The following is a 17,353-nucleotide window of genomic DNA, read 5'->3' as shown; positions in this document are numbered from 1 at the left end:
CATATTAACGAGGGTTTATTTTTCAAGGGAGAGAATGATTGATGTGCTCTTGCTAAAAGAGACTAGCTCTTCCATCAGATAACGATAATTCCAGATCATCCTATCTCCACTAAGAGCAACTGTTATGTAAGGGCTTTTAAACATTAATGATGCAATAGTGACAATGCAGAATCATGAGAAAGTCGACTTGGTATAATTGGAAAGTGTATATTCTGTAGAAAACTGAATTGTTCAAAATGTTTCAAACTTAGAATTGAATTTTGATCTATGGACAAGCGAGCAATTTAGGCTGCCTGCTTGCTTCTCTTCTTCTCGCACTCCTCAGGCACGGCTTTGCCGGAGGTAACGCCGCCGTCCGTCGCCGGTCCAGTTTCGGACACAGTCTCTGGAGGATGTTCGAGCACATGGTCGATGATACCCAGCACCTTAGCCTCTTCGGGGGTCATAAAGTGGTCGCGCTCCATGCGTCCGCACATCTCTTCATACGTGTTCTTGGCGTGCTTCACGTAGATGTTGGTCAGCTGACGCTTTATTTTGATAATTTCCTCGGCATGTATTAGGATGTCCGTGGCTTGCCCCTGGGCGAGATTATATATATTATATATCAATGCGGATCGATTATAACACTGGAATGTACATACTTGTGCGCCACCAGAGGGCTGGTGTATCATGATCCGCGCATTGGGTAGAGAGTACCGCATCCCAGGCGCACCGGCCGCGAGCAGGAGGGATCCCATCGAGCAGGCCTGACCAACGCACCAAGTTGCTATTGGTGGCTTGACGTACTGCATCGTATCGTAGATCGCCAAGCCCGCTGTCACAACACCGCCGGGTGAATTGATGTACAGATGGATCGGTTTGTTGACGTTCTCCGATTGCAGGAACAGCAGTTGAGCCACCACGGTGGAACTGATGTCGTCGGTTATGTTGCCCATCAGACAAATTATCCGCTCCTTCAACAAACGGGAGAATATATCGTAGGCCCGCTCACCGCGGCCAGTTTGCTCGACCACCATGGGAATCAGGTTGATATTGCGAACCGAATTCGCCCGGCTGCCACATCGCACCTGCAATACGGTGGATTACTATCGGCATAACCATGTGGCATGGACACACTTACTGAGTTAACTTGTAAGAAGCGACTAACAGCGGTTTTCAGCATGATCCTGGTTTTGTTTTGACGCAAATCAACCGGATTCGCAATGTTATGCAAAACAGCTGTTCTTGGGCCTAAGAATACACACTTTAAATCATTTCTGAAACAAATGAAAAGGAACACTGATTTCCGACTGGCAAGTATGACAAAGGGTATGTGAAGTTACGTTTGGGGTACTCTCAAGTTTTCTTCGATCTTTTTTTTCTACTAAAATACTGAGAAAATCTTGCAAGATTTGTTCTCTACGGAGTAAGTCATAATGCACTTCTCAGGGTACGCCTGGAATTTGAAGATGTTGTGAAACAATGACTGATGTGTGTTAAAAATTAATATTAAATTCTGGAATTATTATGGGTTTTTAAATATATATTAGTATTCATGTCCGTGTCAAGCCATGCACATAAACTTAATCAAAGCTGATAAGTTTTTTTTTAATTTTTTTTTAATATTTTGGTAATTTAGCGACAATTTATATTCTTTTCTGATACATTTTCATTTTGTGTTGTTTTGACTTCTTTTGATTCGGCTTAATTCTCACAAATTTTAAGTAATAGGTGCTCACAGCTTCGATCAGACTTTTCGTTGCTTCTTAGGAAAGCATAAATATGCTTAGTTGCGGTTTTATAATATTGACAGTAGATGAACGAAGCGGAGTCGAAAGCAATGTGGAAATTAATATTCTTTAGCTGCTTATGTGGCCTAAATAATCAAATTGTAACTTCCAATTTGAACGAAGGCAATTCTTCTTCTGTAGATTGTAAGAGCGAATTTGAAAAGTTTAAGGTTAGCTTAAAAAAATATAAATAATATAAATAATAAAAAATAATATAAATATAAATATAAATAAGCTAATAAATGCATTCACTTTTAGAATAATAATAATCGCAAATATCTACGCACCTATGATGAAATTCGAAGTTACAAGGCGTTTGAGGAAAACTACAAAGTTATTGAGGAACACAACCAAAACTTTAAGGATGGTCAAACGAGCTTCAGATTGAAACCCAATATTTTCGCTGATATGGTACGTATTTCCCAAAATATTTAACTGTGGGCCTAAAAACCATAATAATATATAATTACCTTTAAAACCCAGAGCACTGATGGTTACCTTAAGGGATATTTGCGACTATTAAAGAGCAATATTGAAGACAGCGCGGATAATATGGCCGAAATAGTGGGCTCTCCCCTGATGAGTAATGTACCCGAAAGTTTGGATTGGCGCAGTAAAGGATTCATCACACCTCCGTACAACCAACTTTCCTGCGGTTCCTGCTACGCTTTCTCCATCGCCGAGAGCATCGTAGGCCAGGTTTTCAAGCGAACCGGGAAGATACTGAGCCTGAGTAAGCAACAAATTGTGGACTGCAGTGTGTCCCATGGAAACCAAGGATGCGTCGGCGGCTCCCTGCGAAATACTCTGCGCTATTTGCAGAGCACGGGTGGCATAATGAGGGAAGAGGATTATCCGTATGCGGCAAGGGTAATTAGAACACCATACAATTTAAATGATTGTTGCTTTTTATATATTAGAGTGTCAGTTACACCGAAAGCTTATCTCTTTAAAAAAAGGGCGGTAGAATGATTAAATCTTTAGTGTTTTGTTCAGGTTATTATCATATTATTATTAGTAGTACATAGATCATGGTAAAAAATCACATTATTACAATAGGACATACAATTATTTAGTCATTACATGCAATATAACTTACTTAGCCTTTTGGTTTACACAAAGTGTACACAGTCAGTGCTCATACATATGTGGAATATGATAAATATGACCTGTATATTGACAGCTATCTAGTGAAAGCCTTCTACTCCTAACTAATGCTAATGTTTTTCAGAAGGGCAAATGCCAGTTTGTTCCCGACCTATCCGTAGTTAATGTAACATCTTGGGCCATTCTTCCCGTGCGCGATGAGCAGGCCATTCAGGCGGCAGTTGCTCACATCGGACCAGTTGCCATATCCATAAATGCCTCCCCGAAGACATTTCAACTGTACAGGTAATCACAGGAAATTATTATATATTTTAATTTTCAATTCACGTGTTTGATTTAGTGACGGCATCTACGATGACCCCCTGTGCTCGTCAGCTTCAGTTAATCATGCCATGGTGGTTATTGGTTTTGGAAAGGATTATTGGATATTGAAGAACTGGTGGGGACAAAATTGGGGCGAAAATGGTTACATCCGAATTCGCAAGGGAGTCAATATGTGCGGAATGGCCAATTATGCAGCTTATGCAATTGTTTAATCTGTTGCTTATACATATAGATAATGAAATAATCAACAAATTCATGTAACAAGTTGACTTCCAAGTCTATAAAGTAATGGAAAAATAAATGATTTTCAAATAAAATGGAATGAATTTTTGATTCTAGGTGCAATTATCTCTATCTGAATACGTTCGAAAAGTTGATAAATGAAATGAGTTTACACTGCGCAACACAATTCAGTTTGATAAATGAAGATGGCTTGTGTTCGGTCTACAAAAACTGGGGCATTATCTGAGTGTCTTTTGATTGGGTTCTTGTACAATAAGTCCGGCAATGAGTTATGTCGCCTTTGCAGCCCAGTGTCATTAGCACAAAGTTGAAGTAATGAATATTGGGGGCGTGGCAGAGCGCCAACTCAGATCCCAGTTTTATGGCATTGAGCCCGCCCCCAAATCGATAAAACAGCTCCCCACACGCCGACGACTTTGGGAAATGAAAATAAAGCCCTTTTCAGTGGATTTTCGTGGCAAGCACGGCGATTTAAAAGTTATTTATAAAGTGGCAAAAGCTGAGGAGGGCCTGAATCCGGCGGCCAGGAGTCCTGAAACTCCGGCGCCAAACTCCTCCCACATGGCGTCGTTTATTGCAATTATAATGTGTTTCATTGCCGCTTAATGGATAAATGGATAAATAGTGCTCCATAATGGCTATAACCAATAATAGGAAAGTAAGCTGGAATCGCTGAGCGTGCAACCACTTCGCCTCCTCCGTAGACCAATGAGAGCAATTGAAAGGACCACCGTAGGCAGGACTTCACTTCACTTTACATTGCCCCACCGACTTGGGGTGGTTTTTTTTAAGGACTCGCCGCGCGAGAGAGAGAGCTGGAAAAAGAAGGGGCAGAGAGGAGAAGAGAGCAAAGTGCTGGTGCAGGACCAAAGAAATTGCTAATTGAATGGAGTCAAGATGTTGAACTAACTAGTCATATTTGTCCATTAAAACAGGCAGTCGTCCGTTTGATCCTGGCCAAAATCGAAGCGCCAATATTTTTCATTATTATGCCGCTCTCTTGGCCAATTTACGCGGCTGAATCGAATGTGGATAATCCGAAGGACATGCGCAGCAATAAAGAGCCAACTGAGGTGATTAGGCACGCCGAATGCCATTGGTGTTGACTATAAAATAGTCGGCAGCTTAGTTTCCTTACAGCAACTTATGCTCGAACGCATAAAAAAGCAGCGGCATTTATTTATTTACCCAAGCCAAGGATAATGGAGCAGTTGGCCCAGTTTGTCACAAAGTCCTTTGAGTTCAATCTAACCAACAACAGTGTTCACGCCTTATTCAATTCGATGACGGGCGCGCGTATCAAAAAGCCCACGGAAGTGAAAAACTCCATATTCATAAACTCGATCAGTTCCGGCGGCAGTTACGCCGATACTTGCGCGAGTGGCGAGGAGTCCGTGGACATAGACATTACCGACCTGTCCGTATCCGAGAGCAACACGATCCTCGCGGCCGATGCGGAATCCCCGGAGGAATCCCATCCTCATCGCGAGGAGCATGTGGAAACCTATCGCCTCAGTCCCACTCTGCACAAGGCTGTGGTGGAGCCGAAGCCCAAGAACTGGCTAATTTCGGAGGACCTGGACGTGGACTCCCAGCCGGAAGGTAACGTCATGAACTGGCTAAGATGGGTATCTTAAAGTACCACTTAAGCTGATTCGGAATCTGTTCGGAATATCTGTCCGTAATTGGATTTTTCCTATTGTGCATGCCCTAAGTGTAGATACTTTAAATATGTTCTTACTAAAAAGATAACTCAATTATTTTGCTATATTTAGAATATCAATAGAACATCAATATCATATTTATGGCTTAAACTAAAAAAATACTCATAACATGTTTTTAATTGCTCAAAATGTGCTTTAAATTTCATGGATGCCATTCATTTAACAATCTCTTGTAAGCTGGTTGAATAATTAAGCTGTTCTGCGTTATGCAGTAATTATGACTTGTGTGATTTTGTAGTATTCATTATGGGTAATTGCAATGTACTATGTATCGAATTTAAATTAACATATATTGGCTTATCAATGCCAACGGACTGATAAACGGACAGATAAACGGACACGGCTAAATGAACTTAGCTAGTGGAAAGTACCGAGCACGGTACTTTGTTGTGCCACTATTAACTGAGACATGACAAAATGCAGATGGACTTGGATGTTGCTCCTGGGCGTAGTTTTATTCGGATTTGGGGTAAGAATGAACGTGATCTGTAAATGCAAGTGAAAAGTTATTTAATAATTCAGGTCAACGGTGGGTTCGAGTTTACCAACCTTATATGTACACCTCTGGACATTGAATTCATGGATTTTGAAGCATGTTTTCTTAAATCAAAAAATCGGACGTACAAATATTTGACTGTAAGGACTAGAATTCACCAACTGGCATTTAACGATCTTCAGGTACACCGTGCGCTACATTTTCTCAGGTGAATCAATAAGTTTGAGTCGATATTTTATAGGTAAAAATCCAGGTGCTGAAGAATGGCTATAAACCCTTTCTTTATAACTTCACTACCAATGCTTGCGAGTATCTAAAGACAAACCGCAATCCACTAGTTCGATTCTTTCACGAAATGATTGCCGACTATTCCAATTTGAATCACTCCTGTCCGTATAATGTACGTAGCCAATTTGATTGCCAAAAATATTTAATTGTAACCCAGTAATTGCAGCACGATATAATCGTTGAAAAACTGCCCATTACCTTTGTGAACCACCGGGTTTCCGTTGTCCTGCCAGTTCCAGAAGGGGATTATCTCGTTCATAGTGTTTACATGATCCGGGGTAAGCCCCGCCTAGAGCTAAAAGTCTTCTGTCGAATCTTCTAAAAGTGTATTATATAACTTTCATATTAATAGCGTTAAAATTGCAAAAGAAATTAAATGTCATGTGTATAAATCAATACTTTGCTTGACCTGACTCAAATATTGTGTTTTATTTATTTCTTTGATAATAGTTATGTCGGTAGCAGGTTGGTACTTGCGATGTTAACTTTTTCTCAACGTTCATACGGACAAAACAAACGGACAGACGGACGTGGTAAAAAATTTAAATTTGTGCTCCAGAATATAACTTTATGTGAAACGTTTTTTCGCCGATACCCTTTATACGCCTAATGTTCTTTATATGGAATTAAAAGGTTTAAATAGATATAGAGATCTTTAAGCAATTATATAAGCAAAAATGGGTATAACCCATAGATTTAAAAATACGAAATAAGTTAAAGTTCATAACCTTGTGTTAATTAAGTGATCAAGTGGTAGATCGGTTACATAAGGTACATAAGGTATAAGTACGGTATACCTTACTTACAAACAACTTATAACAACCCTACTTATATATAACCAACCTATTCAGATTCGAAAACTTCTGGAGTGGTCCCGACCAATATAACCGAGTGCACGGAGGACAGCAATACGCCGAAGCTGGCGCCGGATAAGCCATTATTGGCGGAAGAGTGCGTCTCCCCGGAGCCCAGTCGACACCGGGAGCACTGCGATCCCCTGGACTCGTCAATGGTGAACACCAAGCAGCGGAGATCGCGGACGAACTTCACCCTGGACCAGCTGAACGAGCTGGAGCGACTGTTCGAGGAGACCCACTATCCAGATGCCTTCATGCGCGAGGAACTGAGTCAGCGACTGGGCCTCAGCGAAGCTAGAGTGCAGGTAATTATGTCCGCGAATCTATTCCATAAATTATCCCCCAATTGCAACTTGACATTGGACATGTCCGAGGTCGCCCCTTTGGACACTACGAGGGCCAAAATTGATTTTCAATGGTTATTCATTACACTTGTACTAATGACAACCAGACATTGTCTCCCCAAAATATTCAGCACGAATGTGAAGGCAGTGACTTTGATTTTTCAACCACCGGCACTGTGAATGCAAGGAAAGAAACTACTTTGGCCAGCCGCAGTTTATATACCCTATGCTATATGGCAACTATAAAGTGTCATATTTCAGTTATATTTATTTATGTGAAGTGGGCATTACTAAACTAAAACAGTGCTATACCGAAAAGTAAAAGAGAATTTGAAGCTTTGAAGTTTTTCCACATCTCCTATGATATATAAGTTATACTTTTTTGATCCAGCTAGTACCAACACACATGGTTAATACCTCCAATGATAGGAATACCTTTGCTTATAGTTTTCTGAGCTAAAACTGAAGACTGCACAAACGGGCAGACGGACAACATTCATACGGACAAAGGGACATACGGACATTATACGGACACTAAAGGGACATAGATCGTCTAGCGATGCTGATGCAAGATATATACAATACGTTCGAAAAAGGACTGTTCCAAATCCGTAAAGAAGTGAAAATACCCACTGCAAGGGCATAGAGATATGGGGTGTTAAGTGGTTTACGCCACCCTTTGTCGTCTGGGACACAAGTAGAAAATTGCTCGAGCATCGGGGGGCCGGTTAGAGATTAAATGCTCAATCAGGGTGCTGGAATAGGCACTATGTGGTCATGAAATATGTAGATACAATTCCAAAGCCAGCAGGAGTGTCACTTTTTTTATGGCCCGTAATAAATTGCTTCACTCTTCGTAACTTTGTGCCCGCTAAAACCTCCAAGAAGCACCACGCATCTGCCGAGATTAATGAGAAATAAACTGTGATAATTCAGTGTACTACTAATACCAATACTAATGATGGAATCGGATATCATAATGCCTCAATTTCCTAATTTATATTAATGAAACAAGCATGAAGACTAAAGCTACCATTTATCAATATGTGTACTTACAGGTTTGGTTTCAAAATAGACGGGCGAAATGTAGAAAGCACGAAAACCAAATGCACAAAGGTGAGCCAATAACTTAAGTGCCTAGTTTATTAAAAAAAATATTAATGTAATTAAAAACTAGCACAAATGAGTGCCTTTTTTAAGCACCGCTCACCAACCACTTCATGGTAGCCAAGTTTTCGCCAATTAAGCTTAATGAAAGTGTAAATTGCAATTAGTTAAGTACACAAAAATCAGGCTAGACCATTTACATTTCCGTTCGGAATGCTGTTCATTTTCGGGCTTATCAACTTGCTGGGGCCAATATGTTACGGTTTTCACAGTTGTTTAAATGTCTCTTCATTAATTCATTTGGCTTTCCGTTTCCGTTCAACCCTCGTTTCCAAGGACTTATCCCCATCCATCAACTCCCCGGCCGACTCAATAGAATTTGTATTCTCCGTTTTATTGCCCGAATATTTAATTTGATGAAGTTAGCAATGATTTGTGCGTTGCTGTCGCTAAAAAAAAGAGCGTTCTTATTTTATGTATATTGCCGATGGGATTTCGCTGGGCAAAATCTGAGCAGATGGGTTTGCGAGTCCTGATTATAATTCGAAAGGCAAACAAACTGAACCGAGAAAAACTGGAAAACTGAAAACCGAGAGGTGTAAAGGTGCGCGAGCAATTGGGGAATGCAAATCAATACATTTATACATTTATGAGTTGCTCAGTGCTAAACACCACTTGTGTGTGCTTTTTCCCATAAACATAAATCGCATGTAGAGGCTCAACTTAATTGGATTAAAAGATATAATCGCATTTATCAAATTTGCCGGCTAATGCTGGCGCGTATTTCAATACTGGACCTTCGGGCATAAAAAACTTTCGGAAATGTAATCAAATTGAAATTTGGCATAAAAAGCACGGCAGACACAACGAATGGCCAGCACTTTATGGGTCCATATGAATTCTCAGGCTTTTCGCCCCGGTGAACCACCCATAAACAAGACGTTAACCTGGCCTCCGGTCCCAGGAGACCCATTTGTATGTGCCGCTCCAGGCTTTCCAGCTTTCGCCTGCCAGCGGTAACACGTCCCTGTGGTTCCGGCTTTCCGGGGCGTTTTCCGAGCAATAAATTACAAAATGAATTCAATTACTTGTCACTGAATCTTAAAACGATTTGCCAATCCAGCAGGTACGAGTATATCCATCTGAGCAGAGTGATTGCCGGCAGAGAATCTGCGGATAATCTTTAAAATTTTGCTTTTTTCCTGGAGGTTCTTTTAAAGTAAAAGCAATATATGCAGGCACAAAACTAAATGTCGAAACAAAATATTGTTTGTGGGGAACACACCCGATTTTACTCTACAATAATTCACAAGACAGGTTAAATAACCATTTTTGTATAATAATATTAACATAAAAAACTTTATATAGTAATTAATTTTACATATGTTCAACAATATTTTTACAAATTATTAAAATTCTGTAAGAGTGCATGTTTTTTTTTACCGAATGTTTTATATTTAAAACTATCCAATGATAAGCGCGAAAACATATATCTCTTAAACCTACATTTATACCTATCAAAATAACTTCCTTTTCCATGAAATAATCGTACTAAAAATACTCTACACTACCATTTAATTCAAGTTCCATTTAGAGCGACGACTTTACCAAATCTTTACTTATTGAAATACCCTTATTTTTCTGAAATTAAAATTAATTTCTTTAACGCTTTAGTAAACTTTATACTCTTAAATATTTAAACCACCCAATGGAGTCCATACTTTCGTACACTTACCCCAAACAAAGTGCTACTCATCTTATGCATTCCACGTATTCTTTGAAGGATTCCTCGTGGGCAGTCGGAGTCCTCCGATCGCCACTCCGCTGGAGCCCTGTCGCGTGGCTCCCTACGTCAGCCTGGCCGCCCTCCGAAGCTCATCCGTTCCATCCCATCCCGCCGCAGCGAGCAGCTCGAATCCCCAGGCACCCGGCTCCGGAGGCACCAGTTCCGCCGGCAAGGTGGTCACCGTGGACTCGTCGCATAATCACAATCCGGCGATATCGCGCTCGGCCATCAAACAGTTTTCCAGCACCGTGGCAGCCGCCGCCGCCTTTTCCGCTTTCGATCCGGCCATTATTTCGGTGGCAGCTCACCAGGTAAAATTCAAAATGGTACAATTCATATATTTACCAGTAGATTCAGGGATGCCAATCGTAGATTTAGTAGCTTATTAAGCTTCAGCTGGAAGTCTCCATATGAGTATTCTCGAAAAAGTTTATTATAAAGACTTTAGTGGATTTTAAACTAGCGTAAACTTAGTAGTATAAGACTTAAGAAGTTAAACTAATTTTAGTAATAATACATTCAGTATCTGTTTAATAATAACTAACAGTTCAACATATTCCAAAGGGTTTTGATAATTTCAAATAGTACATAGTAAGCTATTTAATATGAATGTTTCAAAAGCCCACTATATTATTAGTTTCAAAGAACTCACACAAATGCATATAAGGAGACTCCTAGACAAGTACTCGAAAATGTATATAGTGTAAAATGGTCCCAGTATTCATTATGTATATTGTATATATGCAACCCTTTTCTGATTTCAGTACGCTGCCGCTATAACTAATGGATCCGTGCCGGCCGGACTCTTTTCTGTGCCCCAGTACTCAATAAATCTGGCCGCCTTCGCCGCCGCCCACAGCAAGAGCTCTTCGATAGCTGACCTCCGGATGAAGGCCAAGAAGCACTCGGAATCGTTGGGTCTGCAGGCAGACATGGTGCTCTAGTGACCAGCTGAGAGTGGACCGTAGACATGTACATTCAATTGATGGTGTGGTGAAGTTTCGTCTGTCGCCGTAATAATAAAAAGGATAGCCACATTTATTTATTTAATAAAAGTCTTACTTAATAAATCTAATGCATAAGATTGACTTAAAACCAATATCGACAAATAAAAGAACTGTTTTTGAACGTGTCCTAGGTCTAATGCTATGATTGTTCATCTCATTCTCATTTCAGTGGACGGAAATTAAGAGATTAACAGATTTTTCAACCTAAAAAGCATGCCAGCAATATTAAAATCAAAAAAAGCTTGACCAATTTTCCATAGAAAAGTTTCAGTTCGCGTTCACCCAATCAAAACAATGTGTATTAATGTTAAAATTAAATTTCAGGCTTTGGTTTTAATATGGAATCATTATAGCATTATATTAAAGAATTGCCTTAAGTACACTATTAAAATACCCGATGCAGCCTGGAGTTACTGGTACTAAATAGGCGTCTACACAGGTAGGAACTCCTACTTCCCTCGACCCAACTTCTCCAAAACAAACTCCTTCAATGGCTGATAGTACTGATAGCGCAAACAAAGCATTTCGGGTGAGTTGCGTAGCTGCTCGAAGGCCTCCGACTCCGATTCCATGATGAACACGGCAGTTCCGGCCATCGCAATTGCCACAAAAATCACGGACGGAACAAAGGCGTGTAGTAGGTGGAACTTGCGGAACTTCTTCATCTTCCGCGTGGAGGGATCCGCGTGCAGGAAGCTATCGGCTGGCGAACTGGAATTCACGGCGGCATCCGACTGTCCGTAGTACAGATTGGGCGAGTAGGAGCCGTGCTGTCTGGACTCATTGTGCTTCCTCGGATGGTCGTATCCATTCACGGTCAGCCCGCTCTCAGTGGAAGAATGCTCGACGGAGTCCCGGTAGGCGTAGCCCCCGATTTGGCTGGCCAAGTAGTTGACACCGTCTATGTTCGAGGATCGCAGGCGAGCCTCCTCGCAAACCGGCTCCAGGCTGGAGATTTGGATGCCCCCATTGGCCTCGCTCATCCCATGGTCCTGTCCGTAGAAGTGTCCATTTGGCATGCCGTATCCCAGGGGCTCCGACATCGTAGACCTCGGCAAGCTGCTGTACCCTGAAAAGATAATAATAATAATGAATAAGTGTATAATAGAGGGAGAGACGCGAGTTCTTTAGACATGTTCGTTTATACATAAGCAAAATGCGTGGTATATTCCCAATTCAACGATAAAGATCTTACTTATTTGTGCTAAATCCCCTTGTGGACTGGACGGCGTGGCTGGCACACTGCTCGCCTTTCGCTTGCTTGAGTTGGAGTTATTTTTTTGTTCCCGCAACGCATTTATGTTTTCAGTCAAAATTTCACGCTCAGTTCTTCCGGTATATCGGAATTTTGTGCCCCATGAGAAAAATCCTCCGCCCGAAATCACAGCTGCACTTTGGCTATTGGGTAATCTACAAATAGAGCGATTCAGTAATGTAAATCCACAGGATTAAATATATATATTCTCACGTAAAGAACAGCATTTGTTCAATGGCACATCGCCACAAGTATCGACAAGCGGCGCCAGTTGGACACTTAAAGCCAACAGTATGCTTTTTCTAGAATATGTCAAAAAATAAACCATCACATTTGCTGACTCAATAAAGATTCAAGATCGACTACTTACTGGTTCGCGACTAGCGTCCGTATAACTCAGATGCGCTATAAACATTTTGCCCTCGAAATTGATTTTGTGTATTTCGTTCCAGCGAAAATGTTGAGATCTTTTGCCGGCCACAAAAGTGCTGATACCCGTATTATTTATGCCGACGTACTGCTGCGATCCGCGGTGATCCTTTACCGGATGTGGATCTATGCCGTAGGTCTCCAAGCCGCGGGCTATGCCCAAGAACTCATCCATGGCCAAGGAGAGATTCTGCCCGGGCTCACGCTTTTTATGCAGCTCGATTATCTTCTTCTCCAGGCACTCCGTCTGGCGCAGAGCTAATTCTATGGAAGATACATAACTGCCCACATGCACATCCTCGTTATAGTCGCCCAGCTCCTCTGTTCAAAGAAGGGTTTAAGTAGTTACCAAGTTAATTTATTAAATAGGTATTAAAATCTACCTTGAACTATGAGAGCGCCCAGTGCAGCCGCCTCGCCCAAGGAGCAGTACAATCGACCATGTCGAAGGTCCCTCTTTAATTGCTGATAGAGCATAATCCGTGCATTTCCAGTCAGTCGAAATGGATCCGCAGGGTAAAACTTCACTCGCAGCGAAAATAGTAGGGGATCCATTTCTGAGGACAACAAATGAGTTTCAGTTAATAGAACTGCTAAGGTTTTGAACATTACTTACCCTTGCATTGCTTAATAATAGATTTGGACAGGTCCAGCCAGTGCTGTTTAAAATGTATTAAAAGGAGTTTATGTACATTACGCAAATAATGAAGTTGTATTTATTTATACTCACCCTCTGTTTTGAGGAGTCGACATATCGCAAGCCAAAGTAGTCCTTCTCCTTGATCTCCAACTCGCCGCACAAGTACTCCAATAGGTATATGCCCTTATGGAATGGCTGTGAGATATGTGATATTTACATATTATTTGTTGTTAATAAAACTTATTCTAAAAGGATATCATTATTCGTTCTAACTTCTAGAGTATGACTTGTTTACACCCTCAAGGCAGGAAAATGGCGTTAGAACTAGAAACAACCACAAAGTGTCTTCGTGTTTAATACCAGTTGGCTAAAAGTAATTTAAAAGCCCAATGAACGATTATAAAAATATCTTTAGATCAAATATTTCTTGCACTACACGAATTATACACAAATATCAAAGATTTCCTATTCAGCTTTAATAGCACGCTTTTTGGGGATTACTTCATCAATATTTTTGCCGGCAAGCTGAAAGGGCGTTAGCTCACAAACGCATAGGAACAAAATATGCAAATAGCTCCCTATGTTTCTAAGCATTTACTTAGAACTGTCGCAAATGAAAGGAAAAATAAAAAGTAGGGGGAACTTTTATAAACTTAGCGATGAACAATATCCTGTGCACTTGGTAAGCTAAAGTAGCAGTATATTCGTAGCACAAACTCGGGTGGCAAGGAGTATTGCATCGATTGCAGATGAGCAGTATCTTTCGAGTTTGGTCAGCTGATTCATCCAAAAGTCCGGTCCAATTAGGTTGAAGAATGCAGAGTTCAAGAGCAGCACAAACCTGAAATTCACACTCTAGGACATCGGAGTCATCGAGAAGTCGCACAGTGCATTTGTACACAATGTTCCCCTCATTTTTGCTCCTGAACATTTTGTGGATTGGATTGAGTTTAACTGCTACACTTTCACGGCTACTTTCACTTGCACCAAAGTCACTGAATTGGGCGGATTGGATTAGCTTATTTCAGAGCCAACTTTCGAATGCTTGGCATTCCGTTCGTTATTTTTCTATCCAAATATTTCGGCTTTGGCCGTGTCCTTTGCCGTCCTTTAGTGGTTCACGTTAGGGGTGTTTTTCGCGTGGGGAGGCTACTAACGGTATAAAGCACCAAATAAGGACAACTGCCTGCGAACATGTGTTTGTTCAGATGTGACTGTTGGTATATTATTGCCCATGGGTGTCGTATACTGGAAAAGTCTGCATAAATTAAATATAAAGGTGGATAGCGCTGTGGGAAAGGGGAAAAACCGTGTTTACTACGTTAACTACCAAGTTACAATCTATAGAGCGTTAAGAATCGATGATTTGTATATCGGTAGTCGTTTTTATTATCGCGATAACCAATCTCGATTAAATGGTTCGATCAATTATCAAAATTATTGCACACCTCTCATGTACAATAATGTTCAGACTATTTCCGAGCCAAGGCCTTTAAGAAATAGTCCTCATAAGTTGAATAATTAATTTGTATCACTTAACTAAAGGCTAACTTCGATAAACTCTACATTGTCACACAGAACTGCGTCAGACTGATTTGCGGCTATTACGTGTCCAATTTGAAAAGATTTTTGCTCTCCGTTGGTTGCTTCTTCAAAGTCCCGGCAAAATTGATCTGCGGCATCAGCGGGAAGGCAAATTAAGAGACCTCCAGAGGTTTCTACCGATCTGCCAGAACGAAACTTTGTGCTTTGGCCCACCAAGGTGCTGAATTTTAGTACATTTTTGATGATGGGCAACTTATTGATTTGGAATGAGACCTTTTCTTGTTGAAATTCGGCTAGATTTTTAGCGTGGCCCAGTAGCCCAAAGCCGGTAATGTCAGTGGCACAGTGCGCTTGATATTTGTGCATTAAAAGGGCGGCTGAAAAAAGAAATTAGTTAGAAATAATATAAAGAATTCCAAAGAAATACTTACCATTTTTGTTTAAATAAGTCATAGACTTCACAGCAATTTCAAAAGTCTCTCTTATATCATCATCACTACATTCAGACAGCAGTTTGTCGTACTTTTCCGTCTTGTTAAGCTGCCAAAGGTGGGCATCCATCGCCATTTGTCCACCTAAGGGTTTCGTGAGGACCAAAACATCGCCAGGCTGCGCGTTCGACGGTCTAAAACGGCAAGATATATTTAATAAACTTAAATATATCATCGTAAGCTTTTATTTACAGTATTATTTCCTCGCTTCGGCAGACAGACGTGGCTATGCCACCAATAATGCACCAGGGATTGATCTTCAGTTGTCTAATAATTAGCGGGGTATTACGATATCCATTTGCCTTTAGGGAGTTTTGGAAACCCTGCATCACCAATGCAATCACAGTGTCGCGTTCTTTCTCGCTGAAACTCGTCGAAGTGCTGACGATCATCTCCACGGTATCAAACTGCGTCACCCCAACCGCATAAACATCACTCAAAACATTAGCCAACGCAATACGCCCTAGTAATTCCGGATCATTAACCATGGGATAAAAGAAGTCAACGGTTTGAATAAGCAAATAGTCCGTGTGCCGCCTAAGTGGTATCACTGCGCAGTCCATTCCAGAGCCTGAAATTAAGATTTCACATTAAGATAATCCCAAGATCTGCAGATAGTACTATCTCTCACCGATAAGGTATCCATCATTTTTCTTATTTTCTATTTCTGTTCCCCTTAGGTACTTCTCCAGTACTTTCTGGGGGATTTTGCAACTTCACCCGGTATGGGTGGTGAACTTAGTTAGCTGAAAGTCGGGCTCAAGGCCGTGTTTTTCTGGCTGAAACATAGTGCGCGAAATTCTAAGCACCGGTTTTAGAAACAGCTGAATAGAAAATATCGTGTTTTGGGCTAGTGATGACACTTGAACACTTATCGATATTCTTAGCACTTCAGAAGGGAGATTCCATCCATATCAGTTTTGCAAAGATCAGCTGATCTCAGCTGACTTGGGTAAAATCAGAACAAAATTTTACATATTCAAAATAATAAAATACACAATATTTTTTTATATAAAAATGGAATTTTTTGTATCAGCTTATCCAAAACATCGATATAAATAGTTGACGTTTTAAAAGCTATACACAACTGTATTTAAAAGTGTATTTGATACTGAAACATAAGGTTTGTATCCTAAAATGACATATACAATTTATGCAAGAAGTTTTTTAATCTCGTCTTTTTCCGCTGCCTCAAGGTAGCTTTGGCCATCTGGAGTAGAACCATTTTTGCTAGCTCCCTGCAATAAAAATATGCTAACTGGGTGTAAACCAAACATACAATATACAAACCTTCTTTAGAAGTAATTCCACACAGCTCGTATGTCCTTCCCAAATGGCAGCCAGAATGGGGGTAATACCATGTTTGTCCTTTCTCTGCAATAAATATGAATCAATTACAAACAAATCAAAATCAAAAAACAAAATATTATTGAAAACCGGCATTTCATAAGGGCACACCTGGTTCATTTGTGTAGCCAAAGACTATGACTAAACAAACGTAGGAGGTGCAGTCGTGTATATATGTGTACATATACATGAAAACAGTAACTGACGAAATGATTCACAATTGGGTAAATCGGCATTGTGAGCTACTTACATCGACGTCGGCTCCTATATTTATGAGAAACTGCAGGACATTCAGCTGGCCAAAATCTGCCGCATAGTGTACTGGGAAACGGCCCTTAATTTCCTCATTCACCTTTTGTGTCTGTATACAAATATAATTAGTTAATTTAAAATTAATCGGGGCATTAGAAAACGCACATCGTGCTGAAAAGCGGCTTGCACAGCCTCAAATTCCCCGTTCTTTATGGTCCAAATAATGTCTTCATTAGAAATCGCACTCATTTTTATTTTTCTTTTGGGCCGACTTGTCAAATACTGCTAGGGATGGAACTTTTGGCTGTGACACTTGTTTAGATCCGATAATTATTTGCCACA

At 40.6% G+C, this 17,353-nt stretch overlaps 6 protein-coding genes and 1 long non-coding RNA gene across 8 annotated transcripts; 2 read left to right on the top strand and 5 right to left on the bottom strand.

The window, feature by feature from the left end:
• Window positions 1-191: 191 nt before the first annotated feature.
• LOC6528025 (ATP-dependent Clp protease proteolytic subunit) lies at window positions 192-1,306 on the bottom strand. The gene is made up of 3 exons (XM_002089056.4): window positions 1,121-1,306; window positions 642-1,067; window positions 192-578 (listed from the first exon to the last, which is right to left on the bottom strand). Exons 1-3 carry the CDS (start codon window positions 1,160-1,162, stop codon window positions 285-287), a joined length of 762 nt encoding a protein of 253 aa, XP_002089092.1. The 5' UTR covers window positions 1,163-1,306; the 3' UTR covers window positions 192-284.
• A 462-nt stretch (window positions 1,307-1,768) lies between these two features.
• LOC6528024 (procathepsin L) lies at window positions 1,769-3,515 on the top strand. Its single transcript, XM_015198994.2, has 5 exons — window positions 1,769-1,939; window positions 2,028-2,180; window positions 2,253-2,639; window positions 3,004-3,161; window positions 3,217-3,515. Exons 1-5 carry the CDS (start codon window positions 1,796-1,798, stop codon window positions 3,410-3,412), a joined length of 1,038 nt encoding a protein of 345 aa, XP_015054480.1. The 5' UTR covers window positions 1,769-1,795; the 3' UTR covers window positions 3,413-3,515.
• On the bottom strand, window positions 2,077-6,933 carry LOC122319455. Of its 2 annotated transcripts, XR_006245093.1 has the most exons (4): window positions 6,795-6,933; window positions 6,150-6,269; window positions 2,268-3,153; window positions 2,077-2,212 (listed from the first exon to the last, which is right to left on the bottom strand). It is a non-coding gene; the product is annotated as an uncharacterized LOC122319455 (long non-coding RNA). The 2 variants fall into 2 exon arrangements; XR_006245094.1 differs by lacking the exons at window positions 6,150-6,269; window positions 6,795-6,933 and adding an exon at window positions 5,717-6,139 and having other exon boundaries at window positions 2,268-5,653.
• LOC6528023 (short stature homeobox protein 2) lies at window positions 4,646-11,173 on the top strand. The gene is made up of 5 exons (XM_002089054.4): window positions 4,646-5,045; window positions 6,803-7,113; window positions 8,211-8,268; window positions 10,043-10,356; window positions 10,810-11,173. Exons 1-5 carry the CDS (start codon window positions 4,646-4,648, stop codon window positions 10,987-10,989), a joined length of 1,263 nt encoding a protein of 420 aa, XP_002089090.1. The 3' UTR covers window positions 10,990-11,173.
• A 180-nt stretch (window positions 11,174-11,353) lies between these two features.
• Window positions 11,354-14,575, bottom strand: LOC6528022 (FERM domain-containing protein 5). Its single transcript, XM_002089053.4, has 8 exons — window positions 14,218-14,575; window positions 13,467-13,571; window positions 13,353-13,395; window positions 13,120-13,293; window positions 12,678-13,057; window positions 12,521-12,609; window positions 12,248-12,462; window positions 11,354-12,121 (listed from the first exon to the last, which is right to left on the bottom strand). The coding sequence occupies exons 1-8, from the start codon at window positions 14,305-14,307 to the stop codon at window positions 11,502-11,504; spliced, it is 1,716 nt and encodes a 571-aa protein (XP_002089089.1). The 5' UTR covers window positions 14,308-14,575; the 3' UTR covers window positions 11,354-11,501.
• Window positions 14,576-14,741: 166 nt separating this feature from the next.
• Window positions 14,742-16,307, bottom strand: LOC6528021 (selenide, water dikinase 2). Its single transcript, XM_002089052.4, has 4 exons — window positions 16,044-16,307; window positions 15,605-15,983; window positions 15,353-15,546; window positions 14,742-15,298 (listed from the first exon to the last, which is right to left on the bottom strand). Exons 1-4 carry the CDS (start codon window positions 16,198-16,200, stop codon window positions 14,916-14,918), a joined length of 1,113 nt encoding a protein of 370 aa, XP_002089088.3. The 5' UTR covers window positions 16,201-16,307; the 3' UTR covers window positions 14,742-14,915.
• A 173-nt stretch (window positions 16,308-16,480) lies between these two features.
• LOC6528020 (myotrophin) lies at window positions 16,481-17,341 on the bottom strand. The gene is made up of 4 exons (XM_002089051.4): window positions 17,177-17,341; window positions 17,010-17,120; window positions 16,703-16,786; window positions 16,481-16,650 (listed from the first exon to the last, which is right to left on the bottom strand). Exons 1-4 carry the CDS (start codon window positions 17,258-17,260, stop codon window positions 16,564-16,566), a joined length of 366 nt encoding a protein of 121 aa, XP_002089087.1. The 5' UTR covers window positions 17,261-17,341; the 3' UTR covers window positions 16,481-16,563.
• Between the last annotated feature and the right edge of the window lie 12 nt (window positions 17,342-17,353).

This window comes from Drosophila yakuba, chromosome 2L, assembly GCF_016746365.2.
Source record: "Drosophila yakuba strain Tai18E2 chromosome 2L, Prin_Dyak_Tai18E2_2.1, whole genome shotgun sequence".
NCBI classification, from domain to species: Eukaryota; Metazoa; Arthropoda; class Insecta; order Diptera; family Drosophilidae; genus Drosophila; species Drosophila yakuba.
This window is presented reverse-complemented; position numbering and strand designations above follow the sequence as displayed.